At 65.8% G+C, this 16,479-nt stretch overlaps 1 protein-coding gene across 1 annotated transcript; it reads left to right on the plus strand.

Annotated features, from left to right (window-relative positions):
• The first annotated feature begins 7 nt into the window (after positions 1-7).
• On the plus strand, positions 8-14,113 carry PLXNA3 (plexin A3). Its single transcript, XM_077146271.1, has 32 exons — positions 8-789; positions 1,128-1,667; positions 1,953-2,135; positions 4,144-4,272; positions 4,345-4,445; positions 4,726-4,849; positions 4,954-5,110; positions 5,196-5,295; positions 5,505-5,619; positions 5,738-5,938; positions 6,085-6,181; positions 6,574-6,764; positions 6,863-7,008; positions 7,116-7,236; positions 7,340-7,476; positions 7,593-7,763; positions 8,076-8,169; positions 8,253-8,492; positions 8,580-8,723; positions 8,810-9,044; positions 9,159-9,301; positions 9,387-9,643; positions 9,977-10,043; positions 10,143-10,289; positions 10,390-10,549; positions 10,658-10,761; positions 10,907-11,003; positions 11,176-11,366; positions 11,653-11,822; positions 12,321-12,533; positions 12,673-12,823; positions 13,787-14,113. Exons 1-32 carry the CDS (start codon positions 190-192, stop codon positions 13,880-13,882), a joined length of 5,622 nt encoding a protein of 1,873 aa, XP_077002386.1. The 5' UTR covers positions 8-189; the 3' UTR covers positions 13,883-14,113.
• Positions 14,114-16,479: the final 2,366 nt, after the last annotated feature.

Genomic DNA, 16,479 nt, shown 5'->3' on the forward strand with positions numbered 1-16,479 from the left:
CCAGAGCCCCTGCTGGAGGCCCCTCCTCTCCAGCCGTGGCCACCATCTGGCACTCCAGGGTGCCAGAGTGGAGGGTGGAGGGTGGGGAGCAGGAGGGGGACCTGGGCAGGTGGGGCAGGACTCCACCAAAGAGGAGGCTGCCTGCCACCCGCCATCTCTCTTTAGGCCCCTGGCCAGGCGCAGCTGCCGATGATGCTCGGCCTCTCCGTCCTCCCGCTGCTCCTCCTGGTCGTGGGGGGGGCCCTGGGCCGCGCTCGGCCCTTCCGCACCTTCACCGTGACAGACACCACGCTCACACACCTGGCCGTGCACCGGGTAACGGGGGAGGTGTTCGTGGGCGCCGTGAACCGCGTCTTCAAGCTGGCCCCCAACCTGACGGAGCTGCGCGCCCACGTCACGGGGCCCGTGGAGGACAACGCGCGCTGCTACCCGCCGCCCAGCATGCGCGTGTGCGCCCACCGCCTGGCCCCCGCCGACAACGTCAACAAGCTGCTGCTCATCGACTACACCGCCCGGCGCCTGGTGGCCTGTGGCAGCATCTGGCAGGGCATCTGCCAGTTCCTGCGGCTCGATGACCTGTTTAAGCTGGGTGAGCCGCACCACCGCAAGGAGCACTACCTGTCCGGGGCCCAGGAGCCCGATTCCATGGCCGGGGTGATCGTGCAGCAGGGCCAGGGGCCCAGCAAGCTGTTCGTGGGCACCGCCGTGGATGGCAAGTCTGAGTACTTCCCCACCCTGAGCTCCCGCAGGCTCATCGGCGACGAGGACAGTGCTGATATGTTCAGCCTGGTGGGTGAGGCCCGTCGCCCACGCCCCCCCTCCTACCGCCCCCCACCCCCGCACCCCCCCTCCTACCGCCCCCCACCCCCGCACCCCTCCTCCACCGCTCGGAAGGGCGCTGGGCCTGGAGCCGGGATGCCGGCACCATGGAAGGGGCTGATGCCAAGCTGCTGGGGGGTGGGGTGGGGTGGGGTGGGGTGGGGGTGGGGGGACGGCCCCGGGTGCGGGGACCCTGGTGCCTCTGCCCACTGGGGGAGCCTTCCTGGCCTGGGATTCCCGGGCCTCAATCCCCCTTCCCCCCACCCCACCCCTGCCCCCGCCCCCTTCTCCCCTGCGACGGCCCCCAGGTGTACCAGGACGAGTTCGTGTCGTCCCAGATCAAGATCCCCTCGGACACGCTGTCCCTGTACCCCGCCTTCGACATCTACTACGTGTACGGCTTCGTGAGCGCCTCCTTCGTCTACTTCCTGACGCTGCAGCTCGACACCCAGCAGACGCTGCTGGACGCGGCCGGCGAGAAGTTCTTCACGTCGAAGATTGTGCGCATGTGTGCCGGCGACTCCGAGTTCTACTCCTACGTGGAGTTCCCCATCGGCTGCTCCTGGCGGGGGGTGGAGTACCGCCTGGTGCAGAGCGCCCACCTGGCCAAGCCGGGCCTGCTGCTGGCCCAGACCCTCGGCGTGCCCCCCGACGAGGACGTGCTCTTCACCGTCTTCTCCCAGGGCCAGAAGAACCGCGCCAGCCCGCCCCGCCAGACCATTCTGTGCCTCTTCACGCTCAGCTCCATCAACGCCCACATCCGGCGCCGCATCCAGTCCTGCTACCGGGGGGAGGGCACACTGGCCCTGCCCTGGCTCCTCAACAAGGAGCTACCCTGCATCAACACCGTGAGCCCCCCGACCCCCACCCCCACCCCCGCCTGCGCCCACCGGCACCGGGAACCCTGTCCCCACCCCCAGCCCCGCTGTTGCTCCCTCGTCCTCTCCCGACACCTGCTGGTCCGCTTGGCTCCCAGCCTCCTTCTTTCCCACCGTGTCTCTTTGCCCCGTGCTCCGGTGGCCCCTGGGGCCCCAGGGAGGCAGTGGGCTCCCACCTGGCACAGGGGCGTCAGGGTCGCTGGGCTGTGTCTCCTGCACGCCCCTGAAGCCCCCCTCCCCTCTTTCTCTCACCAGCCCATGCAGATCAATGGAAACTTCTGCGGGCTGGTGCTGAACCAGCCCCTCGGCGGCCTGCACGTGATTGAGGGGCTGCCCCTGCTGGCAGATAGCACCGACGGCATGGCCAGCGTGGCCGCTTACACCTACCGCCAGCACTCGGTGGTCTTTGTGGGCACACGCAGTGGCAGTCTGAAAAAGGTGGGCCCAGGGCATCTGGTGTGTGTGTGTGTGTGTGTGTGTGCGTGTGTGTGTGTGCAGGGGGGCGGTGCAGGGAGGGGAGCCCCGGGATCTTGGGAATGATGCCCAAGGCCGAACCCAAGGGGACTGACTTCGCTCTCCCCAGGGCAGCCCCAGCAGCCACCTTGCCCCTGCCAGCTTCCCTGCTGCCACTGCCCAAGGCGCCAGCTTCCTGGAGCTCTGGGGACAAACACCTGACCTGCCGGGAGGTCTCCCTGTTGGGAAAGCAGGGGCTGGGGCTGGCAGTGCATTTCGGGGCCTTTGACTGGATAGGTGAATGGGGCCTCGAGCAGAGGCACTCCTTGTTTGCAACCCCTCTCTGGGCCCGGCCTGGGGTCTCACGGCTGCTCTTAGTCTCCTGGTCAGCCCCGGGGCCTTGCTGCCACTCTCTCACCCGGGGACACTACTCCTCCTGCCCTCCTACTCAACTCATCCTGTCATCCGGTCTCCACCCAAATGCCACTTTCCCAGAGAGGGCTCTCTTGATCCTGTCCCCATCCTACCAGGTCCACCTCTCCATAACACCTGTTTTTGCTTTTTCACCGTCTCGTGTATTTGTGGGCACTGGGGCTGCAGGGCTGGCCAGGCTGTGGCGCTGTCACTAGGGAGAGGCAGAGCTGCTATGCTCCAGTCGTGGTGCTCCAGCGGGGAGCCCAGGGGCCTGGAGAGCCCTGAGCGGCTGCTGGGGAGGGTTCCAGGGATCACCCATAAATTAGCGTGGAACGTGGGGTGGGGCAGGCTGCACCCCCAACCAGCAGGAGAACATGCAACCCCCCACTTGTCAAGAGGCCATTGGGGAGAAAGAAGGAGTCTTTGGTGTCTGCTGCAGCTGGGTGGGGTTGCCAGGCTGACCGGGCAGGAGGCTGCAGAAAGGACTTGGGATCAGGCTCGGGGAAGCTGGGCAGCCAGGAGCAGGGCTCCCTGGTGGAAGCACCCTGCAGCTTCCACCAGGGAGCACCCCCACCCACCCACCCAGCTGCAGCAGACACCAAAGACTCCTTCTTTCTCCCCGATGGCCTCTTGACAAGTGGGGGGTTGCATGTTCTCCTGCTGGTTGGGGGTGCAGCCTGCCCCACCCCACGTTCCACGCTAATTTATGGGTGATCCCTGGAACCCTCCCCAGCAGCCGCTCAGGGCTCTCCAGGCCCCTGGGCTCCCCGCTGGAGCACCATGACTGGAGCATAGCAGCTCTGCCTCTCCCTAGTGACAGAGCCACAGCCTGGCCAGCCCTGCAGCCCCAGCCCGGTCACTGGTGGAAGGATCCATTGGGAAGGGACAAAGCAGGACGGCCAGCCCTGCTTGGTGTGGAGTGCAAGGGGAGCTGGCTCCCAGGAGCTCAGATACCTCCCGAAGGGAGAGGGGTGCAGCCACCTGCTAAGTTCCCTTCCCCACACACTGGGGTAGATGGGATGCTGTTGGTGGGGATGGGGAAGCAGTGGCCTGGGGGTAGGGCAGGCAGGGCAAGGTTTGTGACAGGAGACACTGCATGGAACACAAGGACCCCTGTGGGTAGATTTGAAAGCGCTCTGACATACAGCTCACCTGCCACACTGTTCTCCCATTTCAGAGTTGTGCAGCCATCAGCACTCTTTCCCAAATGCTTATATCACTCCAAAAGGAAATCCAGACCCGTTAGGTCAAGGCCCCCCTCAGCCGCTAGCCCCAGGCAGGCAGCACTCTCCTTGCTTTCTGACTTTCTCTCCTGGGACCTCACTTGCTGTCTGTGTCTCCCCCGAGGACCTCCAGGAGGCACCCTCTGAGCCCCGGTGTTGGGATGATGTTGGGGGTGCCTGGGATGGGAGGCCCCAGTTCCTGGTCCAGGTCTGGCTCCAGCCAGGCCTCCCCCTGGGAGGGTGCTGGTTGGAGAAGAGGACACTGGGGTCCGAGGGTGGGAGGCTGTGTGCAGAGCAGGCCCCTCACTCTTCTGTTCCACCCCTGCCCCGCCCTCCCCTCCCACCTCCTGGACCAGGTGCGGGTGGATGGCTTGCAGGACGCCCACCTGTACGAGACGGTCCCCGTGGTGGACAGCAGCCCCATCCTGCGAGACCTGCTCTTCAGCCCCGACCACCAGTACATCTACCTCCTGAGTGAGAAGCAGGTGGGCCCGAGGCGGGCCGGTGGTGGGGCCTGCGGGGTGGGCGCGGGGCGGTGCTGACACGGGTGTCCCCAGGTGAGCCAGCTCCCGGTGGAGACCTGCGAGCAGTACCTGAGCTGCGCGGCCTGCCTGGGCTCCGGGGACCCGCACTGTGGTTGGTGTGTGCTGCAGCACAGGTGAGGGTGGGGCATGTGGGGTGGGTGGCGGGACCCGGGGGTGGGGGTGGGGGTGGGGGTACTGCTCTGTCCCTCCCCTCCTTCCATGGAGCTTAGGGCCTGGAGGCCGGGGCCGTGTGTGTGTGTGTGTGTGTGTGTGTGTGTGTGTGTGTGTGTGTGTGTGTGTGTGTGTGTGTGTGTGTGTGTGTGTGTGTGTGTGTGTGTGTGTGGCCCCTCCCTCCCTCCCTCCCTGGGCGGCTGCGGGATAGGCTCTGGCGTGCCCCACCCCCACCCCGCGCAGATGCTGCCGCGAAGGGGCCTGCCCGGGCGCCTCTGCTCCGCACGGCTTTGCGGAGGAGCTGACCAAGTGCGTCCAGGTGCGGGTCCGGCCCAACAACGTGTCGGTGACGTCGCCCGGCGTGCAGGTGCGCGTGGGGAGCAGGCCAGGCTGGGGGGCGCGGCCTGAAGGTGAATGGTTTGTGGGGGGGAACCACCGGCCCACTCTGAGACCCCCTGGCCCCTCCCCCAGCTGACCGTGGCCATGCGCAATGTGCCGGACCTCAGCGCGGGCGTGAGCTGCGCCTTCGAGGAGGTGACGGAGAGCGAGGCCCTCCTGCTGCCCTCTGGGGAGCTGCGCTGCCCCTCGCCCTCCCTCCAGGAGCTGCGGGCTCTCACCCGCGGGCATGGTCAGTGCGCTGGGCGGCAGGGGGTGGGGGCGGGGCCAGACCCTGTCACCCGCCTGCTTCACGGACCCTCCCCCGCCCGCCGCAGGGGCCACGCGGACGGTGCAGCTGCAGCTGCTCTCCAAGGAGACCGGGGTGCGCTTCGCCAGGGCCGACTTGGTCATCTACAACTGCAGCGTCCTCCAGTCGTGAGTGCTCCACCCCGGGGACACCACCGGCCTGCAGGGCGGCTGTCTCCAGGGACCTCGGGCCTTCCCCACCTCTGGCCCCTCGTGTCCCGCGGGCCCTGGCCCCGTCGCTGCCACCTTCCTCGGGCTCCTCCCATGTCCTGGAGATGGGAGCGGGGGTGGCCATCCCCACCTGTGCCATTTCTGAGGTTGCGACCCCTCCCCTCCAGGTGCATGTCCTGCGTGGGCAGCCCCTACCCCTGCCACTGGTGTAAGTACCGCCACGTGTGCACCAGCCACCCCCACGAGTGCTCCTTCCAGGAGGGCAGGGTCCGCAGCCCCGAGGTGAGCGGGAGCCGGGCAGTCCCGTGGGCTGGCCTCTGGCCTTTCTGGAAACATCCACTGCCCCCCCACCCCCACAGCGGGGCCCCAGCACACAGGTGACTTGGCCGTCCGCCCCCAGGGCTGCCCTGAGATCCTGCCCAGCGGGGACCTCCTGATTCCGGTCGGCGTCATGCAGCCTCTCACTCTGCGGGCCAAAAACCTGCCCCAGCCGCAGTCCGGGCAGAAGAACTATGAGTGTGTGGTGCGCGTGCAGGGCCGGGAGCAGCGCGTGCCCGCCGTGCGCTTCAACAGCAGCAGCGTGCAGTGCCAGAACTCCTCGGTGAGGCCCCGCGCCCCTTGGGCGTCGGTGGGGTGGGGGTGGGGCCTGGCTGCAGGCACAGCCGGATAGGGCGTGGGGGGAGCGAGCCAACCCCCCTCCCCCCTGCCCCCGTGCCTCATTGGGGCCACCCGGCTCCCTGTCCCCAGTACTCCTATGACGGCGACGAGTACGGGGACACTGAGCTGGACTTTTCTGTGGTCTGGGATGGAGATTTCCCCATCGACAAGCCTCCCAGTTTCCGAGGTGAGGGGCGGGATGGGGGCTGAGAGGTCTGCCCCCAGGGGTAGAGTGGGTGCCAGCTGGAGCCAGGTCCCTGGGGTCCCAGGGCTCCCCACCTTCCCCAATGCTGCCCCTCTGTCAGGGCCCTCCAGGGCCTTCCTCCCCGCAGGCTGCCCCTCCCCTTGCTTCTCCCACCCATTGGCTGCCCCTCCCACCCATTGGCTGCCCCTCCCCCTGCTCCTCCTCCCTGCTGGCTGCTCCTCCCAACTGGTTGCCTCTCCCCTTGCTCCTCCCACCTACTGGCTGCCCCTCCCCCGGCTCCTCCTTCCCAGTGGCTGCCCCTCCCCTGCCCCTCCTCCCACCGGCTGCCCCTCCGGGTCCCCCGCCTGCCCCAGTGGCGCCCCTTGTGCCCGCAGCCCTCCTGTACAAGTGCTGGGCGCAGCGGCCCAGCTGCGGCCTCTGCCTCAAGGCCGACCCCCGCTTCAACTGTGGCTGGTGCATCTCGGAGAACAAGTGCCAGCTGCGGGCTCATTGCCCGGTCCCCAAAACCAACTGGATGCACCCGAGCCAGAAGAGCCCCCGCTGCAGCCACCCCCGCATCACGCAGGTCTGCCCCTGCCCGTCCAAGCCGACCCCGCGCCCTGCGGCCCTCCTACCCCACTTGGACGCCAACCCGCCCTGAGACGTCCCCACCCGACCCTGCAGGTCCACCCCCTCATGGGGCCCAAGGAGGGCGGCACCCGCGTCACGCTGGTGGGCGAGAACCTGGGCCTCAGCTCCCGGGAGCTGGGCCTGCGGGTGGCTGGCGTGCGTTGCAACTCTGTCGCCACTGAGTATGTTAGCGCCGAGAGGTGAGCACCAACGAGGGGGCGCCCGGGGCCGCCCTGCCCGTCGCGGCCTGGCCCTGAGCCTTACTCCCTCCCCCTTTGCACCCCATTCCCCTCCCTCCGCCCCCCAGGATCGTCTGCGAGATGGAGGAGTCGCTGGTGCCCAGTCCCCCGCCCGGGCCGGTGGAGCTGTGCGTGGGCGACTGCTCCGCGGACTTCCGCACGCAGTCGGAGCAGCTCTACACCTTCGTGGTGGGTGGCGCGTGGGGCTGTGGGGTCGAGTCCGGGACCTGGGCTGCCTCCCCCCTTCCCCGCCTCGCCCCCCCTCCCCCCCTCATGAACGCTTCTTCTGCAGACCCCGACTTTCCACCGCGTGAGCCCTAGTCGGGGCCCGGCTTCGGGGGGCACGCGGCTCACCATCTCCGGCAGTTCCCTGGACGCCGGCAGCCGGGTCACCGTGAGCGTGAGAGATGGCGAGTGCCAGTTCGTGAGGTGGGTGAGGGCCAACACCCACTCCCACCCCCACCCCCGTGGAGGGAACAGCCTGGACGTACCTCCCCCAGTCCTCCCATGGCCACCTCCTTCAAGGGTGCTGCCTTCCCACGCAGAAGAGACGCCCAGGCCATCGTGTGCATCTCGCCCGGGTCCACCCTGGGACCCAGCCAGGCCCTCATCACCCTTGCCATCGACCGAGCCAACATTTCCAGCCCCGGGGTCACGTACACTTACACCCAAGACCCCACTGTCACTCGCCTGGAGCCCACCTGGAGCATCATCAAGTGAGACCTGGGTGGGGAGAACGGGTGGGGAAAGGTGTCTCCCAGCTCCACTCCTGTGGTGTTGCCTGGTGGCCGGGGACCTGGGGTGTCAGGTCCCGTCTCCTTTGAGCCTGAGTCCTCTTTGGCCAAGGGGCTAGGGCCTCCCTTACGTTGTGGCCTCGGGGAAGTGGCCAGGACCTGGCACCCACTGGGTGATCCAGGTTGGGGGGGTGACTGTCACTGAGATTTCCGGTGTCCTTGATACCTTCCCCCCACCCGGGGACCAGCCGGGTTGGTGGGGACAGGAGCTGAAGCCCCCTGCCCTGCTCCCAGCGGCAGCACCGCTATCACAGTCAGCGGCACCCACCTGCTGACGGTCCAGGAGCCCCGCGTGCGCGCCAAGTACCGCGGCATCGAGACCACCAATGTGAGTGCCACCCCCTCACCCCCCACCCCCGCCACCTCCCCTGTGGCCTCTCACGCTGCAGGGCTGCCTCCTTGTCCCTGCAGACGTGCCAGGTGATCAACGACACGGCCATGCTGTGTAAGGCACCCGGAATCTACTTGGGACGGCCCCAGCCCCGGGCCCAGGGCGAGCACCCTGACGAGTTCGGCTTCCTGCTGGACCACGTGCAGGCAGCCCGCTCCCTCAATCGCTCGGCTTTCACCTACTACCCCGACCCCAGCTTCGAGCCACTTGGGCCCTCGGGAGTGCTGGATGTCAAGCCCGGCTCCCACGTGGTGCTGAAGGTGGCCGCTGGGGGGTAGGGGGCGGGGCAGGGGCGGGGCCTCAGGGGCGGGGCTGACAGTGTCGCTACCCCCACTCTCCACCCCCAGGGCAAGAACCTGATCCCCGCCGCCACGGGCAACTCCCGCCTCAACTACACGGTGCTGATCGGGGGCCAGCCCTGTGCGCTGACCGTGTCCGACACGCAGCTCCTCTGCGATTCACCCAGCCAGACAGGCCGGCAGCCCGTCCTGGTGGGTGGGATCGTGGTGGGTGGGGAGGAGGCCTAGGCTCCTGGGGAAGGGGGGGCGCTGAGCTCACCGGCGGCCTGGGCCCCCAGGTGCTGGTGGGCGGTCTGGAGTTCTGGCTGGGCACGCTGCACATCACTGCCGAGCGCGCACTCACCCTGCCGGCTGTGGCGGGGCTGGCGGCGGGGGGCGGCCTCTTGCTGCTGGCCATCACCGCAGTGCTGGTCGCCTACAAGCGGAAGACGCAGGATGCCGACCGCACGCTCAAGCGCCTGCAGCTGCAGATGGACAACTTGGAGTCCCGCGTGGCCCTGGAATGCAAGGAAGGTGCCTGGGAGGGGTAGGGGGAGGGGTGGAAGGGTGGGGGGGCAGGGCAGGGGGGGCCCCCTCCCGCTGTTCCCGGCAGCTCACGCCCTCCCTGCCCTGCCTTGCCCTGTCCAGCCTTTGCCGAGCTGCAGACGGACATCAACGAGCTGACTAACCACATGGACGGCGTGCAGATCCCTTTCCTGGACTACCGCACCTATGCCGTGCGCGTGCTCTTCCCCGGCATCGAGGCCCACCCGGTGCTCAAGGAGCTGGACGTGAGCCCCGCCCCCCGCCCTGGCCCCGCCCCATACATAGCAGCCCCGCCCTGCCCCTGAGACCACGCCCCCCTCTTCCCCACAGACGCCCCCCAACGTGGAGAAGGCCCTGCGCCTGTTTGGGCAGCTGCTGCACAGCCGCGCCTTCGTGCTCACCTTTATCCACACCCTGGAGGCCCAGAGCAGCTTCTCCATGCGTGACCGGGGCACCGTGGCCTCGCTCACCATGGTGGCCCTGCAAAGCCGCCTTGACTATGCCACTGGGCTGCTCAAACAGCTACTGGCCGACCTCATCGAGAAAAACCTCGAGAGCAAGAACCACCCCAAGCTGTTGCTGCGCAGGTACGGGAAGGCCCTCCTCTCCCCCGTCCCCGCCCCCATCCCGGCCTCACCTCACCAGGCCCTGCCCCTCTCCCAGTCTGGACCGCCCTAGTTCCCATGCTCAGACCCCGCCCCACCCCACCAGGATCCCACTCCTCTCCTAGCGGGGTCTACCTCTGCCCGGCCAGGCCCCGCCCCCACGGTCAGGCCCCGCCCCTCCCGGCTTGGCCCGCTCCCATGCTCAGGCCCCACCCCTTCCTACGCCCCTACCCTGCCAGGCCCCGCCCCTCTCCCGGCCTGGCCCGCCCCCGCTCCCACGCTCAGGCCCGGCCCCAGCGCGCCCCTCCGTCCTAGGACCGAGTCAGTGGCTGAGAAGATGCTCACCAACTGGTTCACATTCCTGCTGCATAAGTTCCTGAAGGTGCGCTTGGCGGACGCGGGCCAGGGGAGGCGGGCGGGGGAACCCCCTCCCCCCGCGGTGTCCAGCGCGACGCGAGCTGTGTGTCCCACCCTGCCACAGGAGTGCGCCGGGGAGCCGCTGTTCCTGCTCTACTGCGCCATCAAGCAGCAGATGGAGAAGGGCCCCATCGACGCCATCACGGGCGAGGCCCGCTACTCCCTGAGCGAGGACAAGCTCATCCGCCAGCAGATCGACTACAAGACGCTGGTGAGGGGCCTGGGGTATGGGGTGGGGGGTGGTGGTGAGGAGCACGGTGGGAGGGGGTCTGGGGACAGACACCGACCCGTGGGCCCACCCCCTCCACCAGACCCTGCACTGCGTGTGTCCGGAGAGCGAGGGCAGCGTCCAGGTGCCTGTGAAGGTCCTTAACTGTGACAGCGTCACCCAGGCCAAGGACAAGCTGCTGGACGCCGTGTACAAGGGCATTCCCTACTCCCAGCGCCCCAAGGCGGAGGACATGGACCTAGGTAGCTCCGGCTCTCCACGGCGCCATGGCGGGGGGGGGGGAGGGGGGGTGCTCAAGGGGACTCTGGAACCCTGGGCAGGGGACCTCACGGATGCTCTGTGGCCCCCAGAGTGGCGCCAGGGCCGCATGGCTCGCATCGTTCTCCAGGACGAGGACGTCACCACCAAGATTGAGTGTGATTGGAAGAGAGTCAACTCGCTGGCCCACTACCAGGTGAGGGCCACCTGGGGAACTGGGGAGCCACAGCAAGGCCAAGGCGCAGCATCCCCAGCTCCTCCCCGGTGCTTGGTAGAGGAAGGGTGGGGGTAGGTGGTGGCTCAGCCTCCTGCACCACCTATCCCGTCCCTGTGGTCTCCAGGTGACAGATGGCTCCCTAGTGGCACTGGTGCCCAAACAGGTGTCTGCCTACAACATGGCCAACTCCTTCACCTTCACACGCTCCCTCAGCCGCTACGGTAGGTCTCCTCCAGCCCCGCGTGGCAGTCACGAGAGCCGGGCGTTGGCACCCCCCCCGCCCCACGGTTCCCAGATGCCAGGCCCCTGCCCTCAAAGGGTTCCTGGTTTGGGAGCACCTAGAGGTGGGGTGGGCCGGCCCCGGCCTGAGCGGTTGTCCGGCCTGTGTCCCAGAGAGCTTGCTGCGCACGGCCAGCAGCCCCGACAGCCTGCGCTCGCGGGCGCCCATGATCACGCCCGACCAGGACACGGGCACCAAGCTGTGGCACCTGGTGAAGAACCACGAGCACGCTGACCACCGCGAGGGGGACCGCGGCAATAAGATGGTCTCCGAGATCTACCTGACGCGGCTGCTGGCCACCAAGGTGGGTGTGCACCCCCAGTGCCCTGGCCCCGGCCTGGAAGGAAGCTTCTGGTCTGGCGTCGGCCCCACCCGCTCGAGAAATGGGGCATCGGCTCATCGCGGCCTCGGCGGAGGGGCTTTTCCCGTGCCAAGCCCCTGCCCGAGCCCCTGCCCGAGCCCAAGCCTCTGCGTCCCCCCACCCCGTCCCCCCGCCAGCCCTGCCCATCTGTCCTGCTTTGGGCTGTCACCGCCTCACCACGCCCAGCGCGTGGCCTCGCCGTCCCCTCTCCCCTGCCCCCCTCCCCCAGGGCACCCTGCAGAAGTTCGTGGATGACCTCTTCGAGACGGTGTTCAGCACCGCCCACCGGGGCTCAGCCCTGCCCCTGGCCATCAAGTACATGTTTGACTTCCTGGACGAGCAGGCCGACCAGCGCCAGATCAGCGACCCCGACGTGCGGCACACCTGGAAGAGCAACTGGTACCCGGGCCCCGGTGCATCGGGGTGGGGAGCGGGGCCCTGGGCAGCTTCGGATGGCGCCACCGAGCAAAGAGGGGGACTCGCGGCTGGTGGCGGGTCAGGTGTGGGGTGGGGAGAGCAGAAGTGGGGAGAGCAGGAAGGAGGGTGGCGCTTAGGGTTCTCTCTGTCCCCGTGTGACAATGGCAGTGGCAAGGGCCTCTGGAGATGAGGACTGTGCTGGGGACAGGGTAGGCCATGGCTGGGGTGGGTGGGTGTCACCCTAGGGGCTCAGCTAGGAGGGACCGGCCACCAAAGGGCTACTCGCCCTTCTCTCGTGCTTCCTGGGCTCCCATGGGGACTTGAAGGAGAGGCCCTTGACCCTAAACCCATCCTTGCTTGTCCACTCCGGGTGCTACGTGAGCTGGCCCGACAGGAAGCACGGCAGGGGTGCGGGTAGGCAGGAGGGGCCACCGGGACCGATGGGACGCCGCGCGCTGTGCTGTCCCCCGCCCTGTCCAGCCTGCCCCTGCGCTTCTGGGTGAATGTCATCAAGAACCCGCAGTTCGTGTTCGATATCCACAAGAGCAGCATCACAGATGCCTGCCTGTCGGTGGTGGCCCAGACCTTCATGGACTCCTGCTCCACCTCCGAGCACCGGCTGGGCAAGGACTCGCCCTCCAACAAGCTGCTCTACGCCAAGGACATTCCCAACTACAAGAGCTGGGTGGAGAGGTGGGCGCCCTGCCCCGGACCCTCCCTCCCAGCCCCGGGCCACCCAGCGGGAGGAAAGCAGGGCCGCCCGGCCGGCCAGGGCATGGGGACTTTGGCTTTTTGTGGCACCTGCCTGCGTGACCCACCTAGGTCCCAACAGGTACTACCGGGACATCGCGAAAATGGCATCCATCAGTGACCAGGACATGGACGCATACCTGGTGGAGCAGTCCCGCCTGCACGCTAGCGACTTCAACGTGCTCAGCGCGCTCAGCGAGCTCTACTTCTATGTCACCAAGTACCGCCAGGAGGTGGGTGCTGCCCCTTCCCCCACTGCCGGACCCCAGCCAGGGTGGGGGGCTTGGGGGGCCGCCCGTGTCAAAGGCAGGATGCTCGATGGGGCACAGTGAGGGCCACCGGAGAGAGAGAAGGGACACAAGAGACACAGAGCCCAGCTATTGGCTGGCTCGCAGTCCCACTCCTGGCCAGGCCCCCGGCACCACCTTAGGTGCCGCCTTCTCGAGATGCTGTGCTTGGATTTGAAGGCTGCAGGGGACAAGCCACGGGCTGGAACACTGGCTCCCACTGGGCAGAAGTTCAAGGGACGGGAGCCTGGTGGCGGGGCCAGGCCACCGAGGCGGGCAGGCCCAGTTTGTAGGCACAGGGTTTGTGATTGGAGCTGCCAAAGTTGACAGCAGCATGTCAAGGTGTGGAGTTGGCAGGCTGGGGTTCCGGAAAGGGGTCTTTGGAAGTTACCAGCATGCAGAGACTCTCGCTAAAGCCCTGAGCCTGGCCCAGCCCCCCAGGGAGGCCGAGTGAGGGTGCAGGCAGGGAAGTGGCCCTCGGACAGTTGGACGGAGAGAGGAGGATGGGGAGGAGGGGCAGCCGAGGCGGGGTGGGGCTGGGGGGAACCTCCCACGAAGAGGAGGAGGGAGTCATTGGCCGCGACGGTCACCTAAGGTGACCTCTGAGAAGGCTCACAGGGTTTGGCCATGAGATCGCGGTGACCTGGACATGAGTGGGTGGCGGCGGGGAGGGTGGGGGGGTGATCAGGAGGGGCGGGAAAGTGAGGCTTGCTGCCTGCGAGTCTAGAGCCCTCCTGGAAGGGGTTGCACTTGGGCTGAGAAGAGGAGAAAGCTGTATGGAGGGAAGGGCTTTTGGGGTGAGCCATAAGAACTCTGTGAGTGACTGGGGCCCGTCTGGGGAGGGGGTCTGGGCCCAGGAGGAGCTGGCCGCGCCTCCCCACCTTGCTCCAGGGCCGCCCTCTCCCCCAGATTCTCACGGCCCTGGACCGAGATGCCTCCTGCCGCAAGCATAAGCTGCGTCAGAAGCTGGAGCAGATCATCAGCCTCGCGTCCAGCTGCAGCTAAGGCGGGCGCGGCCGGGCGGGGAGGGGGCTTCTTTCGAGGGGGCGGGCGGCTCCGCCCGGGTCCCCAGACTGAGCCCTGGGTCAGGTGGCGTGGGGGAGGGCGCCGGCGGCCCCCTTCACTAGTGCCTTTCTTTGGGCCCTGCGGTGGGGGGGTGCAGGGGGTGGCAGGACCAAGCCCCCTCCCAGCAGCAGCAGCAGCAATAGCCCCCCCACCCCCCCCACCCCGCCGTGTCCCCCCGTGCCCAGCTGTGGGATAGCCCCTGCCCTCCTGGCCAGGCCCCCCCCCCCACATACACCTATTTATTTAATTTAACTCCACCTGTCTCCACCTGTAAATACGCGGCCCTCCTGGGATGGGGCCGGCCTCACTCCCCTTCCTCTCCCCGAGCTGTTGTGGGCCCTGCTGCCCGGCCTGGGCTGCTTGTGACATGGCCAACCTTGGCCCAGCTTCTGGCCTGTCACCCCTGGGATGGTGCCAGCAGCACCCCGCCTGGGCTGTGGCGCTGCATCCGAAGCTGCCCTCGGACCGTGGCTGTGCCAAGGGGTCACAGTGTCCCCCTCCTGACTTCAGGGGAGTCGGACTTGACGTTCTCCCGGGGCCCCACTCTCTCTGAGCCCCAGGAGAGCACCGCCAAGGCATGTGACTCAGGCCTGCGGCTCCAGAACTTTCCTCCTCCTGGCCCAACTGCCAAACTTTCTCCGTGGGGGTCTGCACTTGCCCGGGCCAACCCTCCCCCTCAGCTGCCCTGTCCTGCGCCTGCCCCGAGGGGGCTGAGGCGGCAGTGCCTTACTCCTTCGTGTCTTCTGCCTCTTCTGAGGAGTCTCAAGGTCCCGGACTCCCTCTTCACTCCTCTTTTGTTGCATGAGTTTCTTTGTTCATGTTTTTCTTTTCTAATTAAATGTTGGGAAAATGGAGTCAGCCTGTGGCTTTGTTCCTGGGAATGAGCGGGAGGTGGGAAGTCAACATGGAACGAGATGGGCAGCCCCGCTGCACTCACTCTCTCTGAGACAAAGGGTGACTTGCCGAGGATTTGGGGGAGATGCAAGGCCGTGTCCAGTCCATCAGCAGGTCCCGTTGGTTCTACCTTCTAGAATCCATTCACTTCTACCCACTGTCTCTTGTGTGGACAGCCAGTCTCCCCACTTCTGCCTTGCACCTGCATTCAGCCTATTCTCAGTGGGGGAGGCAGAGAGATCCTGCAAAGAAGTGAAACAGATCACGTCACCACTCTATTCAAAACCCTCCAGTGGCTTCAGCTGCACCCCAAACTCCTTAAAATCTGACAACTCCTTCCTGTCCCAGCCACGCCTCCCATCTTCAAGCACCTACCTACCTTTTACACCTACACCTGTACAAGGAAGGTGAAAGTGGGGGGCAGGGGCAGACCCAGATTGTTCCGGGTCAAGAGAATTTGGCATTTGATAAGACCTGAGTGAGAGGCCGCGGCTGATTAAGGAGCGGGTGTGTCTGGCCTACTCTGTGCCAGGCGGGCACTGTCCTAAGAGCTGGAGCGCTGAAGGGGAGAGAAGTAAGGCAGGTGGGGGAGGTGGGTGCAATTTTAAGTAGGGTGGCCAAGAAAGCCTTGCTGAGAGGGTGGCCTTTGAGGACCCGGAGGAGGACATGGAGTGAGCCAGGTGGAAACCTGGGGGTAGACAGCGAATAGCCAGTGCAAAGGCCCTGGGGCAGGAGTGAGCCTGGTGAGTTTGGAAAGGGCAAGAAGCCTACTGTGGCTGGATTAGAGGGGGGGGCGTAGAATGGGAGGGCACGTGCCAGACAGGAAATGGGCTGCTTTGATGCTGAGTGAGCAGGGTGCCCACTGGACGGTTTTGAACGCAGGAGTGCCGTGCCATGTCTTACCTTTTAAACTGGCCCAGCAGCTCCAGCCATCCATCTGTGGGGCCAAGGTGGCAGACTACAGTGGTTACATGACTGAATGCACATGCCAAATTTCATTGAACTGTACACCTGAAAAGCCCGTAAATTATACCTCAATACATGCAAAAGCCATGCAAATAAATAGCTAAGCAAAATGGAGTAAGAGCAAAGAGAAAGACAAGTGCTCTAGCATGGGGATTCCAACCCAGGACAAAGGCAAGCGGAAGTCCCAGGTGACAGCTGTGCTATCCCTCGACCTGGAGAGAACCAGCCCAGAGGAGAAGATGCCAAAGGGGGAGGCCGTGGATGGAGCATGGAGCAGTTTTAGGGCCGTGAAACTATCCTTCGTGCTGCTGTGATGGTGGGTCTGTAGCGTTACACATTTGTCAAAACCCACAGAACTGTGCCCAGTGAACCCTCCCTGATGCTGACATCTGATTTGTCTGCTTTCTTCTATTCCCACGACTGTATCTACTGCCTCATCTTGATTTATAGCCCAAACCTGGAAAACCTACAAAAATAAGGTTTTTGTGGGTTTATCTAGGAACCATACAGAAAATATTGCTGTTATTTTTGAAAAAAATCAATTTTATACATTTTATTTCACTCTAAATAAAATGTGAATTTCAAAAATAAAAGAGCCCTCATATGGACTTCAGTTAATGTATCCATATTGGTTCAGCAACTGTAACAAATGCACCACACAAATTGCAAGATTGTAA

The sequence above is a fragment of the Tamandua tetradactyla genome, chromosome X (assembly GCF_023851605.1).
Source record: "Tamandua tetradactyla isolate mTamTet1 chromosome X, mTamTet1.pri, whole genome shotgun sequence".
NCBI lineage: Eukaryota > Metazoa > Chordata > Mammalia > Pilosa > Myrmecophagidae > Tamandua > Tamandua tetradactyla.

Coding starts and splice junctions, on each gene's coding strand:
- PLXNA3 (XM_077146271.1), top strand. CDS start 190: ATGATGCTCGGCCTCTCCGTCCTCCCGCTGCTCCTCCTGGTCGTGGGG. Junction 8,724..8,809: donor CAGGCCGGCAGCCCGTCCTG/GTGGGTGGGATC, acceptor CTGGGCCCCCAG/GTGCTGGTGGGCGGTCTGGA. Junction 9,302..9,386: donor CGGTGCTCAAGGAGCTGGAC/GTGAGCCCCGCC, acceptor TCTTCCCCACAG/ACGCCCCCCAACGTGGAGAA.